Source organism: Pyxicephalus adspersus, chromosome 8 (genome assembly GCF_032062135.1).
Source record: "Pyxicephalus adspersus chromosome 8, UCB_Pads_2.0, whole genome shotgun sequence".
Lineage (NCBI taxonomy): Eukaryota > Metazoa > Chordata > Amphibia > Anura > Pyxicephalidae > Pyxicephalus > Pyxicephalus adspersus.
In genome coordinates, this window is record NC_092865.1 from 52,467,943 (window position 1) to 52,480,548 (window position 12,606).

Below are 12,606 nucleotides of genomic sequence, written 5' to 3' on the forward strand. Positions count from 1 at the left end.
TTTGCAAAACTTCCTCTCTGCCTCACACGGGCCCCGTATTACCATTAAATCCTGAGGCAGCAATGGCTTCTATCTGGGTCTTGAGGTTGTGCGCGGTCACATTGAGCAGGTTGATCTCTAAGGTTAGCTTGTCCAGTTTCCCCCTTTGCCTTCGGTCTTTGTTGGTGGTATCATTCATTCTTTTCTCTTGGGAATGTAGCTGGTAGGAGAGCTGTGCCACCTCCGTCCTGTGGGGGTAGGGGGGCGGAGAGAGAAAATGTTCAGTTATTTAGTCATTGAGACTCATAAACACTCCACTATTAATAGAAATAATATAATAAACAGAGCCGGGGCGTCTTTATTTAGCTCAGCACTCAAATATCTGCACTCACAAAGGACATAGGAAATTAAATTAGAAGAATTACTAGGACATGACGGCATGCAAACCAGTGACAACACAATGATGGATCAGAAAGACAGGAACACCTGGTCAGGTGATCTGACCAAAATTTTTTTAACTCCATATACCTAAATATAATATTACATTGATCTCTCCTTAGCAGCTTGCTGTACCAAATTTCAAGAAGGTATTTTTTCTCTTAACATTTCTAGCAGGTTTACTTGTGATACCAGGTTACTAATAGGAGACACAAATTGAGGAAAAAAACCTTCAGGTCACGTGAACTGTCAAATTTCCCTGATCTCCATTTACTCTATTATAAACAGATCCCAAAATAAAAAGTTCTATCTACAACTGGGAAGTAATATACTGATTGAAAAATGCGACCGCTGATGGCTGAAGTTGCAATCAGGAATCAGCATTTCTGCTGAACAACTGCTTGGTTTAATAACAAATGTTATTCTCAATTTGTCCACTAGGAGAAACTGTATTCATTATACATGAAAAAGGACACAGCATTGTGTTCTAGGAATGGTGGGGCCAATATGTGTTATGCCACACTTTGATGTATGTTGGGTGATCTGATGAGCATCAATCTCTTGGTATGTCACTTGGGGGTCCATCTTTTGGAACAAACTATAGCTTAGAGAGAACCTGCCTTATCTTGTTGACCAGCCTGTTCATCTTCTCCAGCATGCGGGTTCCTTCGATAGTTCCCTCTCCGATGATCTGTTTTATGAGCCTCAGTTTGTCCTCCAGTTCCCTTATGAGGCTGTTGCTGAGCTCGGGGGCCTCCACCCCATCCTGGAGGTCAGACATCCTCTTTTGTATGGCACGAAGTTGTTCTTGGAGCTCAGAGATGTTGGCATCCCATTGGTAGAAGCACCGATGGCAGGCAGAGCACCTGGGGTAATTGTCCTGGAAGCCTCTGGCACATTGGTCACACCGTTGACCGGTGTACCCCTCCCGGCAGCGGCACATTCCTGTGCGGTGGTCACACTGCCGTATCTCCGAACCGTATGGGTCGCAGTTGCATGCTGGAGAAAGAAAGACGTGATCAAGATGCAGAAAAAAATGTCTGACCCTGGCTACAGCCCTGTGCATTATGGCTGGGCACTGGGCAATGTTGGTGCCCTATGCCACTGCGATCTTATGTTTGGTTGCTACCGCCTACATATCTTGTGTATATTAGAAACCCATGCCATGGCCATGCATAGTCAACAGAATCAATTTATTCCAAACAGCTGCAACTTCTACATGAATAAGCCCCTGTTCGGCACAAAGCCCAACCCCTTCCTATCAAGTCATCAATCACAAGCCATAGCAGCAGATAATTATCCAATTAAAATGTAATAAAAAAAAGCATTGGTCAGGGCATTGATTAATTTTTAGACAAAGTTACAAATAAATGGTCAGTAAATATCTGCAATTTGTGCACATTTCTGTGTTTTGACCCTTTAAATGCTGCAACTTTAGAAAAAAGTTCATTTAGTACACTGAAATGTGAAGCAGAGTTGTCAGCCCTTCCAGAATTCTCCCTCTTCTACTCATCTCCATAGCTTAGAGGAATATTATTCTGTAGTTCTGTAGTAGAAAAAAATCAGACAGGGCTGACAACACCGCTTGGGATTTCACTGCAGCAGAGGCAGCATTGTCAGCTGGCTACAGTAAGTGTGTAGCAGTACATAAAAAATTATCCTCAGTCACATGACAGTAAGATAAACGCCGGTCGCCATACCTTCACATTTTCTTTTGGGGTCACCCCAGAAATTCTCCTGACACTGTGAGCAGACTCTCCCTCCGAAGCCAGGTTGGCAGTGGCACTGTCCCGTGTACTACAGGGAGGGCACAGACAAAGAATTGGGATTTTTAATTTGTGAATAACAAAATCAAAGTGCTGATCCCTATATGCCCGCCTTATAAAGTGGCATTCAGGTGACATCCTTGCAGTTTTCCAGGACTTTTCAGACCTGGTTGGCACTTTATAAGGTGGGCCTATGGGGATGCCCCTTTTATGAATAGGGGGATCTACTAATCTGGTGATCCAGTGGGTCTCCCTTTTATAAATGAGTCCTTACATCTACAATGATAGAGACTTTTTCATGTGCAGAATTATATAAAATCTTGTCCAATCACAAAAATTGCATGGTGTTGTATAAAAAATTATCCACCTAAGCCCTGCATAATTTCTCCCCTACTGGAGTACAGAAATTAGGGGAGGGGAAGGGGTTGTGTAGTTCAGCAGAGGAGAACCAGTAAGAACTGGACACACTGCTTTGGATACAATTGAGCTGAGAGTTCATGTGACCAAGTAACATGAAATAAAATGTAACTTGTAACATTACATTGGATACATTTCCCCGACACCAGGACATGTCATGTGACACATGTGGGGTCACACTCACCACATTGCAGTCCTGTCTCAGGGAATGTTCCGGCTGGCAGGCACAGGGCTCACAGCCCAGGTCGGCTCCGAAGTTCCAGTAGTTGGGGGCACACTGATCACAGTTCTTGCCTATGACATTTGCCCGGCAGGGGCAGTGCCCAGTTACCCTGTCACAGTAACAGGTGTCCCTTGTACAGTGGGACTGCAGGGTGCCCAGATCATTGCAGGTACAACCTGGAAAACAAACAGAAAATCCTCACCATGTGGACAATCATTAAAACAAATCTATAATCAATGTTAACAGAAAGGTGGAACTCAGGGCAGTTATTTTTTTCAGGGCAGATATTTTTCCTATTTCCTGTCCAGGTGGCCACATGGGAAGTGAAGGGTAATTTTACCGATCAGAGATCAGATGACATGATCAGTCTTCAGTTTCCTCTTTGACTGTCCAATCACAGGCTGGGGGGGGGACAAGACCTGGGTGTGTTGCATAATTGCAGCAGGAAAAATTCAGGTCTCCTCCACTGCCAGACATGATTGTGCCATGTGAAAAAAAAATGTCCAGGGCCAAGTAAAGGCACGCAAAAGGCAAAATAATGATCACAGGCAACAGTTTAAGCACCACCAAAAATAAATCATCCACATTTGTTACCACTAAATGGGCCAAAATTTAATGAAAACCTGACGTTACTTACGTCGGCAATTGCGCAGAATGGCACTGCCAAAATAACCAGCCCTGCACTCTTCGCAATGATGTCCATCGGTGTTGTGGAGACAATTTAAGCACATGCCGGTCCGTGAGTCACATGATTCAGGATCGGTGGGATCGATGTTGTTGTTACACTGACAAGGGCGACATTCTCCACCATCTTGGTCCGGGTTCCCGAAGTAGCCGGGGGAGCAGCGATCACACCGTGAACCTTCAGAAGACATTATGCAAGTCAGACTTTATATATGTTATTTATACTTTCTCCATGCTCCCTTTCAGTCTATATATGCAGTTGAAAGCATTTAAAAGAAAATATGACCCAGTGCCCATGTTGGGTGGGAGGATGACTATCCCCCATAGTTGGTATCATTGCAGTAGTAGTGCCCCATCAGAAGGAATTCTTCCCTATCATTAGTGGCAGTTGATAAAATAGTACCTCATAGGCGGGACAAAGGCAGGCAAAGAGCAGAATCTGACTCTCAAGCCAAAGGTTGAGGATTCTGGATGCTTTGGTGTTGGCAGCCTTTATTAAAGGACAAGCTTCTTGGCTACTGATAACCCACATGCTCGGCTTCTTACCCGTATAGCCGGGGGCGCACAGGCACACAATATGGCTGGAGTCTCGATCTGCGTAGCAGGAACTTCCATGGTAGTTTTGGGTCCCAGGGTAGCCAGGACAAGGGCAGGGACGACATTGCTGTCCAGAGCCAAGAATAGGATCTCCATAGTATCCATCCAGACACCTAAAAGAGACATTGGGAATTAGGAGGATGTTTCTGACATCAGGATCTCACTCACACTGGTCGTGGTATTACTAGTTGGTCAACTGGACTTTGGGTGCCCCCAATGCTTTCAGCTGAATTCATTGGCATCAGAAGATCAAAGTCACTTGGCTTTACTCTTCACCTTGCCAGGCTGTCAAGGCAACTGTGTATTTTGTTTCAATTTGAGAGAGAGTATGAAAGCAATCAGCACTGTTTGAAAGCCCATAATGCTCTGAGAATTCTGGTCCATAGGCAGATTTTGCATTACATTTCAATAAATAATAATTAAAGGATTAAAATTGTAAACAAAATGAAACTGACCTCAGAATCCTAGTTTATGAATATATTTAAACCTGATCTGTATACAAACGCAACAAATACTAGAAATGAGAGTGTGGGTATTAGGTGGCACAACCAGAACTTACTTCTCACAGTGTCGTCCACTGGTGAAATCTCTGCAGCCGATGCAGGCCCCGGTCCTGGGGTCACAGTCCTCGGAGTGGCCATTACATTGGCAGGGCTTGCACTGGGGAAAGCCCCATTGTCCTGGTGGGCATTGGTTGCACTGTCGCCCGGCCACACTGCCATGACACTGACACTGACCAGTTACGGGGTTGCAGAATCTGGAAAGGGACCCCTGGGGGTCACAGTCACACTCTGTAATGGGGCAAAGAATATTTTGAGCATTTTGAAAACTTGCAATTCCTTCTCAATGTTAACCAACAGCACAATTTCCAAGTTCCTAACATTTTTTGCATTACCATAAAGTACCACAGCAGGAATCTTAAAGTACCACAGCAGGAATAGTGACAAGAAAATGTGCAAAGGTTAGAGCTCTGCTTTAATAAAGGAAATCAAACACATCAGACTCTATTCTTTGATGGTTGTAAACGATAGGAGGTTAATTGGTTTCTATGTATGGCTTCACTCGCCCTTTGGCTTGGCACTGCTGAACAGATCAGAACTAGTAATGTGCTTTTGTGGCTGATATCTGAACAGTGTGCACTAAGCAACCCGAAAGCTCCCCCTAGTGTCTAATCTAGAATTCTTTCATTAATATTATTCTACTGTTTGTATTACATATTAAATATATTATTATATCATAAATAATAAATATTGGTGGCTGGGCTTTTAAGGTAGTTCCCCATTTTTTCAAGCCATTACATTTTATCTAAAGACTTTTCTTTTCCCTTTTTATCACATTGAACTGTATATGAAATGTGAAATGTCTACTTACTAGTGCATCCATATGGGCCAAATCCATAGGTCCCAGGAGCGCACTGGTCGCAGCGCTGTCCAATCACGTTGGGCTTACACATACATTGTCCTCCTATTTTGTTGCACACAGCACTGAGTGAGCCTTGCAAGTCACAAAGACAGGCTGGAATACAGAGAAGAGTGTAATGCTAAGTGATGGCAGAGAATAAGATTACAACATCTGCAATACAAATGTGAATGATAAACAATATTATTCAGAATTATATCAGGAGTGTAGAATGTTTCAGGAACAAAAATGGGCAGCTTTGTAAAGAAACCTATAATGATTAGATTACAAAGGGTTGTCATTTCCTCACCAGCTTCAAACAATGTAGGATTTTATTTTTGTTTGTCTCAGCTTCAATATCTGCACATGCAGTGATATAAAAATCCAATGATTACAATGGTATAACTGCTAATCTGGTAATTAATTGACTTCAGAAAATATTAACGTTGACTTAATCTCTAACTGGACAGCAAAGTGACAATGCTGGAGCATAGCTGGGAGATGGTTGTTACTCCATAACAGGGACCTTAAAGTTAGCACCACCAGGAATTATATTAAAAAAACAGCTGATTTAAGGAGATTAAACTTTTGGAATTACAGTAACATCAGCAGTTTCAAGAGGAGAAAATATTTCCATATTTGAAGGCTACCCATGACAATCTGTAATCAGATGTAGTCATGGATAGGTGTACCCTTGGGTGGGGTTGGGTAAGGCATACCCTTTACTACAACTGGACTGTTATCCCTAAACTCTGGAGATAGGGAATAGGGAAGTGAGGGGGAAAGAGGGACAGAGGGACTTGGATCTGAAAGGGTGACTCCTCAAAAGGACAGATGATCTTGGATCTGATAAAGAGGCAACTAAGAAGGAAAGGGGAACACTAGATCTAAAATAGGGACCGCTAAAGAGGACTAAGGGACTTAGACTTGACAAGGGGACCCCTCAGGAGGACAGAAGGACAGTTTATCTTGGATCTGATAGAGAAACAACTCAAGAGGAAAAAGGGACCGGAGGACTAGAATCTGGGGGGACTAGACCAGGGGACTAGAAAGTGTGACAAATGAGGAGGAACAGAGGGACAGATAAACTTAGATCTGAAGAAGAACTTGAACCTGATGGAGGGACAACTGAGGTGGACAGCGGGACCAGGATCTAAAAGAGGGAAAACTAAAGGTAACAAAAGGACAGAGATTTGGATCTGATAAGGGGACATCCAAGGAGGGTAGAGGGTCAGTAGGATTTGTCACTCACGCAGAGCTCCATCGTGGATAATGGCCGAGATGCTGCACAGCATCTTGATGCACATCTCTGCTAGGTCTGGCATGGTGGCCATCTTGAAAGACTCCAGGCATCTGTAGGTCTCCATTTCTTCCCGGTGGTGTGTAGATACTGGATCATTACCATGGAAGCCAGGCAGTTCATAGACTTTGGGCAGAAGAACCAGCTGTGGAACATATGTAGTTGTTGAGGATGGGAATTAATAAATTGCAAAGTATAAAAAAGAACTTTAGTAAGCTGTTTTTCATAAATAAATGGAAGTCATTTATTACATCTAATTTTTAATAAACCTAAATCCCCCCAAAAATGTTTATGACTTAGTGGTACTTAAGGCATATTTAAAAAATTACCAGTCCTGTGTATAAAGGGGTATTAGAATGTCAGTATTTTTGGAAATTTAAGACTGATGTAATGTTTAAACCCTTAAAGCAAAGGTTGACATGATTTAAAATGATAAAAAAAAGGGTAAAAGTTAACTTTATTTTTATAAGAACCAAATGCAGTACTAGATAACACCTGAAGGTGGCACTGCCACTGGTATTTAGGTTTATTCTTCTATAGCTAGCATGGTTCTAGGTTGCTTTGCAATCACCTTGTTTGAATTTGATGGGCATATTATGACATATGATCTTACTCGTGACCATGTGACACACAAGGTCCAAGGAGAGCGGGTAGGTGCTGCTGGAACCCTGGTTTAAAGGGTGAAAGTCATGTGAATAATGGGGTGGCAGCTTCTGCATACCTAAAGGGTTCCTCCGTCAACTGGAATAAGTAAGACTGGAATTAAGACACCACATTATGATGGTATAGTACAGAGAATAAATGTTACAGTAGTTTATGGAGTGATGATTAATAAAGTAATAAAAGCCTTGGGGGTAATTAAACTCCTGCCATGAATCTGTTTCAGCAAACTTTGATCAAAGTTACCGAGTCAATGAGGATGAAGGATCCTGGATAGCGACTGGTGGCCTCAAAACGCTGGAAGCGGATGCTGATTTCATACTGGTTGTTATTTTCAAAGCAGAAAGGTTTTGGGAGGACCAGATACCTAGATATGAAAAAGTAAGAAATTACAAAGAAAACTCTTCAATCTCTTTACCAGACTTTACAACCTATTTAATATGGAGGAACCTGTAAAAGAAATCTTAGGTCCCAGGGTACACCAGATGATATCTACAATGCGTGGGGCACTAGTGGGAATGGTGGTTCAGAGGTTAGCAAAATCTTCATGTTCTGTCAGTGTTTGTGTGGGTTTCTTCCAGGTACTCCGGTTTCCTGCCACATCCCAAAAACATGCATTTAGATTAGTTGGCTTCCCCCTAAACTTGACCTTAGACTGTATTAAAGACATATGACTATGGTAGGGACGTTGGACATGGACATGGTGGCCGGTGGAGAAATGGTTGCTTACCTTTAGGTAAAATGCTGCCTTCCACTGGGTGCCATAAATTACATTTATGAGAAAAAAGGAACCCTAAGAAACCTTTTGAGGAGCCTTATTGAGAAAGGCTGCTCTATACCATGACATGTACAGTTGTATATTCTATTATACATATATTTAATGTAACTATATGGACACCTAAATATACACCCGGATAACAAGTTTTCATCAAGAAAACTGATTCACAGTGCTTCAAAATGACTCCAGTGGACATTCCAGTGGTTTCTAGACGTTCTTTGAGCTGTGGTTTATTGACCTCCTCATTGATGGTACCGGCACAGATTTGGGGCTAAAAGCAATTGGCAGAACCCACTTCTTTACATCAATTATCTATTTAGGTTATTGCATTTGTGGAATTCTTCCAACTGGTCACCAATGTAAGGTATTTTTTTTCTTTCTTTGGTCCATATTGAGTTGAGTTTAGCAGTGGTTCCATTAATTTCAATTGTTTTTTACTTTTGAGTAACAATTTTTAGAAAGGTTGGTGTATATAGATAGAACTTACCTTTCTGAATGTGGCAGTTTTTCCCTATACATCTGCTCAGAAGGCAGCACATTGCCACAGCGGGGACTCATGGGTAATGTCTGAGATGTCACACTGATGATGGCCTCCCAGTCCTCTGCTGACTACAAGGAAACCAATTGAGAACATGATTATTGAAATTCTTCCTTTATTTCACACTTACAAAAGCAAAATCAAGATGTTTACACCAATCCATGTGAGCTTTAAATTTGCTTAAATAGCTTGAATAGCTCAGAGCACCAGCATTTGGGTACTACCACCTTAAATGGAAAGGTTGCAGACCTTGTATTGAATTAGATGGCCTACTTAGGCAGCCTGGGGCCCCTACCCAACCAGACAAGAGTCTGGTCTTCGAGTAAAATTTCTTGTGAATGCAGAGCAGGTGAAATCTTCCATGAAGGCAATCCTTTGCAAATTCATCAGCTGATCTCCATTCCACAAGAATCTTAGTGAAGGACATCATCCAGAAGACAGTGGTAAGTGGCCCAGACTGCATAATTGGACCTTTTATTTTATTGGAAGGGCCTGTTTGGGCCAGGAACATAATAGCTTTGGCTTATGTAGGTGCTGTGTGAACAGCAAACTTCTACAATTTCTACATCTTTTTTGAGGTAAAGCACCAAACATTTCTAATTTGAAGATGTTAAACATGGGTCCATAAAGGCTTGATGACGCTACATAAACAGACATGCTTGGGGTGCTTGTCAGTGCTTAAAAGTTTTTGTTTCCAATATTGGTTAGGTCAAAATTTCATCCTTTGTCGAGACTATTGGTGTGTCACCCTTGGGTGAATTTTAACCTCAATGCTCAAAGGAACATCAGGTGAGTAGAGATTATCTTAAAACTAACAGAGCAGTAAACACGTTTTAGCTATTTTCCATCTGAAACAAATAAAATAAAGAACAGAAGGGCAAGCATATTTTCATTTTATGCAGAATAGGTTGTTCCAGGCTACCATTAGTCATACCCATATATCTGAAGTTAGTAACGTTGAAGGTATAAATATAGCAGATCTTATTCTGCACAATCAGAGGTCACTGACTAAGTTTCAGAACTGGATTTCCCCATTGTATAGCCCACAATGAATCTCATTAATTCATATGAATCTATAGAATTCCAGGCTATCTGTTCTGCCCACGGAAACTGAACTGCTAATTTTACTCTAGTATACTATTCAGATTAAAGTGGGGAGGTGCTGAATTATTGATTGGTTACAACAAAGTACCACTATCTTTGCATCATTTAGATATGTAACATTTGAAAACATGCTTAGGTTAAGTTGGTACCTCAGGTTCATATCGGATCATGATGTCATAGTCCATTGGATATGGGATGTTGTCGATGTGGAACAAGAGACCAGCACCATCTCTAACTCGAGCAAAGCCAGGTCCAGTCCAGGTGATCATGTGATCTGGATTGTGTTCACGGCGGATGATCTCAATGTCTGCCTGTGGGAGACAGAAACAAGAAAGAGATTTCTACCTGAGCTCAGGGAATGCCACCACCCTTCCTGCACACATGTTCAGAGCTGCCAGAAGTTATTCTTACATAAGACATAAGGATTTACAGATAATTAAGTGCCATAGGGTGTAATCCAAACACCTGGCTGCCAAAGACTTGTCAATCTCTAGAGGTAAAAAGAGATACAATTGATGTTCCTGCAATCCAACCAGGTTCATCTGAATTGGTAATGATTATTAAGACTGGTACTACTTTGTGTCACCTTGTGTATTCATCCCGAAGGGAAAAGCCAGACAGCAGATTGTTGAATGATATAAGAGCACCAGATCATATGAGAGCAATTGGCTCACCTTTTGCTGCAGTTGGCGTGCTCGCCGGTTGGCTGCCCTTTGTTGGAGGATGCGGATGGTCCTTCGGTGACGGCGTAGTCTCACTTTCTTTCCATTCTGAATGGCATTGTAGTACTCCACACAGTCTGTCTGGGATTCTGGTCTAGGGTTACCCTGGTTTAAAAGGAAAACAAATATTATCACAGCATTTTACTACTGCCTTCCTGTGTGGGGTAAATTTAAAGAGAGATAGTAGCCCCCTCATCCAACAGTTTATTTATTTTGTGACGTCATTTAACTGGATGCATGAGTGATGAAGGCACATAAAGGCACAATGCTCATCCATTCCTTTGGTGACCAGTAGACATGTGTGATATGGCAATGGCATGATGGAAGAGGGTACACCTTAACCTTTTAGTGGAGGGGGAAATGAAGTGGTCAAATGGACTGGTAAATGGGTGCAACAAGATGCTGATCATTAACCAAATCATGAACCCACTGACCAGTATAGAGACACCTTTTTTAGCTCCCCATGATAATCAGTAGAATGTGTGAACGTGTGCACAAAAAAAAGGCAAAAATATTGAAAAAAAAGTTCTGGAAAATTGAAGGCAAATTCCAACACTAGCCAAGAGTAAAGGAATTTAAATAGGACTGAGAGGGCAGAGACAAGGTACAATATTGGCAGAACTCCACTGCTTGGTCACATTTCAGTTCTATAACAATGGCTCTTTTTAGGTCTTAGTGCTGGTGGAATTTCTCAATCCTGGTAATGACACACTTGAAAAAATGTATTGAAATGTTCTCAGATAAAAAGGAGTAGATTGCTAATTATTTTTTATGGTACATGCTAATTATTGCAATTCTAGTGATAGATGAATATTCATTAACATAAATCTCATGCCTGCATACTATTGGAGATATATGGGTTTTTGTTCCATTAGTTGTTATTTTAGGCTAAAAAGCCAATTTTTGGCTAAAACGTTTGTCTTTTTTTTTTTGCTGTAAAAGACAAGAAGAGCACAGCTGTCAGAAATGTCTTACTGGTGTTTGGGGATCAGTTGGCGAGAGGCCCTTGGCGTTCTCTGCTTCGTAGGTATAATAATCCAATGGCATGCAGTAGTATCCTGGCTGTACATCTCCACACTGACGCCCTATGATGTTGGCTCGACAGTCACACTGACCATCCTCCAGGGAGCACCTGTTGAGAGAAAGACAAATCAGGTAGGTTTATATTTTTGTCCATCCAGTTTTGGAAGCACAATACTCCATGGGAGAAGAAGAAACCTGATCTTTATCTGCTGCAAATTTATCTTTAGCAGAAGTATGAGCTTATTTAAAGCATATCATACCAGCATGCAGTGACTAGAGGTGCTCACTAACAGTGAAATTCCAATTTAGGTTAAATGGTCTAACTAAGCTAACCAGATTCCGAGGTGTTGAGTTGCAATTGGTATTTTATTATTATGAGCCATGCTATGCCTGTCAATGACCTATCAATCCAGCTGCTGGACAATGACAGCTGTCATAGTCTGGCGGCTGAATTGGGTGGCAGCTATCATCATGTCAATGACAGGTATAGTAATGTCGCATTGGAAACCAGATTGCCAAGTTCCAAAATAACTCCAATCCAAATTAGCACTAATAGTGACTTTGTACCTTTTTCACCCTGTTTGGGGTTAAGTATTTTACTACTAAGTAACTTTTTCTCTCCAATAAAACCTTTACACTAAACCAGAAAGCAACATTTCTTTGTCTATAAAAGCACAAAGAATGCCGGCACTCCCAGGTGAATAAAGGGTCACCTTTATTGCATCATTGGTTTAAGCAAGCATTGTATCCGTGTGCTTATATAAGCTGGATTAGTGAAACCAGTGTTCAGTTTCCATTAAATTCTAATCAATTGGTAATTTATTTTTTTGAAAACTTTGTGTTTATATTACCAAAATATCCCAGCAATTAAGTAAGAAACGGGTAACATTTGTGCCAATTCCTGCAATCCAGGTTGGACTGTGAATAGGAAGAATAATTGGTGTAGCTTTATATAACCTCAACAGCCTCAATAGCTTAC

At 41.5% G+C, this 12,606-nt stretch overlaps 1 protein-coding gene across 3 annotated transcripts in view; it reads right to left on the bottom strand.

The window, feature by feature from the left end:
• LOC140337095 (laminin subunit beta-1-like) overlaps window positions 1–12,606 on the bottom strand; it is a 62,850-nt gene that overhangs the window by 12,260 nt on the left and 37,984 nt on the right. For all 3 annotated transcript variants that reach the window (XM_072420636.1, XM_072420637.1, XM_072420638.1), the window contains 14 exons: window positions 11,580–11,736; window positions 10,557–10,709; window positions 10,032–10,193; window positions 8,728–8,849; window positions 7,709–7,829; window positions 6,755–6,947; window positions 5,476–5,619; window positions 4,664–4,895; window positions 4,054–4,217; window positions 3,461–3,685; window positions 2,785–2,999; window positions 2,118–2,214; window positions 1,038–1,416; window positions 43–227 (listed from right to left, as the gene is read on the bottom strand). In XM_072420636.1, the coding sequence (XP_072276737.1) occupies window positions 43–227; window positions 1,038–1,416; window positions 2,118–2,214; window positions 2,785–2,999; window positions 3,461–3,685; window positions 4,054–4,217; window positions 4,664–4,895; window positions 5,476–5,619; window positions 6,755–6,947; window positions 7,709–7,829; window positions 8,728–8,849; window positions 10,032–10,193; window positions 10,557–10,709; window positions 11,580–11,736 (2,549 nt within the window). The remainder of the gene's footprint in view (window positions 1–42; window positions 228–1,037; window positions 1,417–2,117; window positions 2,215–2,784; window positions 3,000–3,460; window positions 3,686–4,053; window positions 4,218–4,663; window positions 4,896–5,475; window positions 5,620–6,754; window positions 6,948–7,708; window positions 7,830–8,727; window positions 8,850–10,031; window positions 10,194–10,556; window positions 10,710–11,579; window positions 11,737–12,606) is intronic.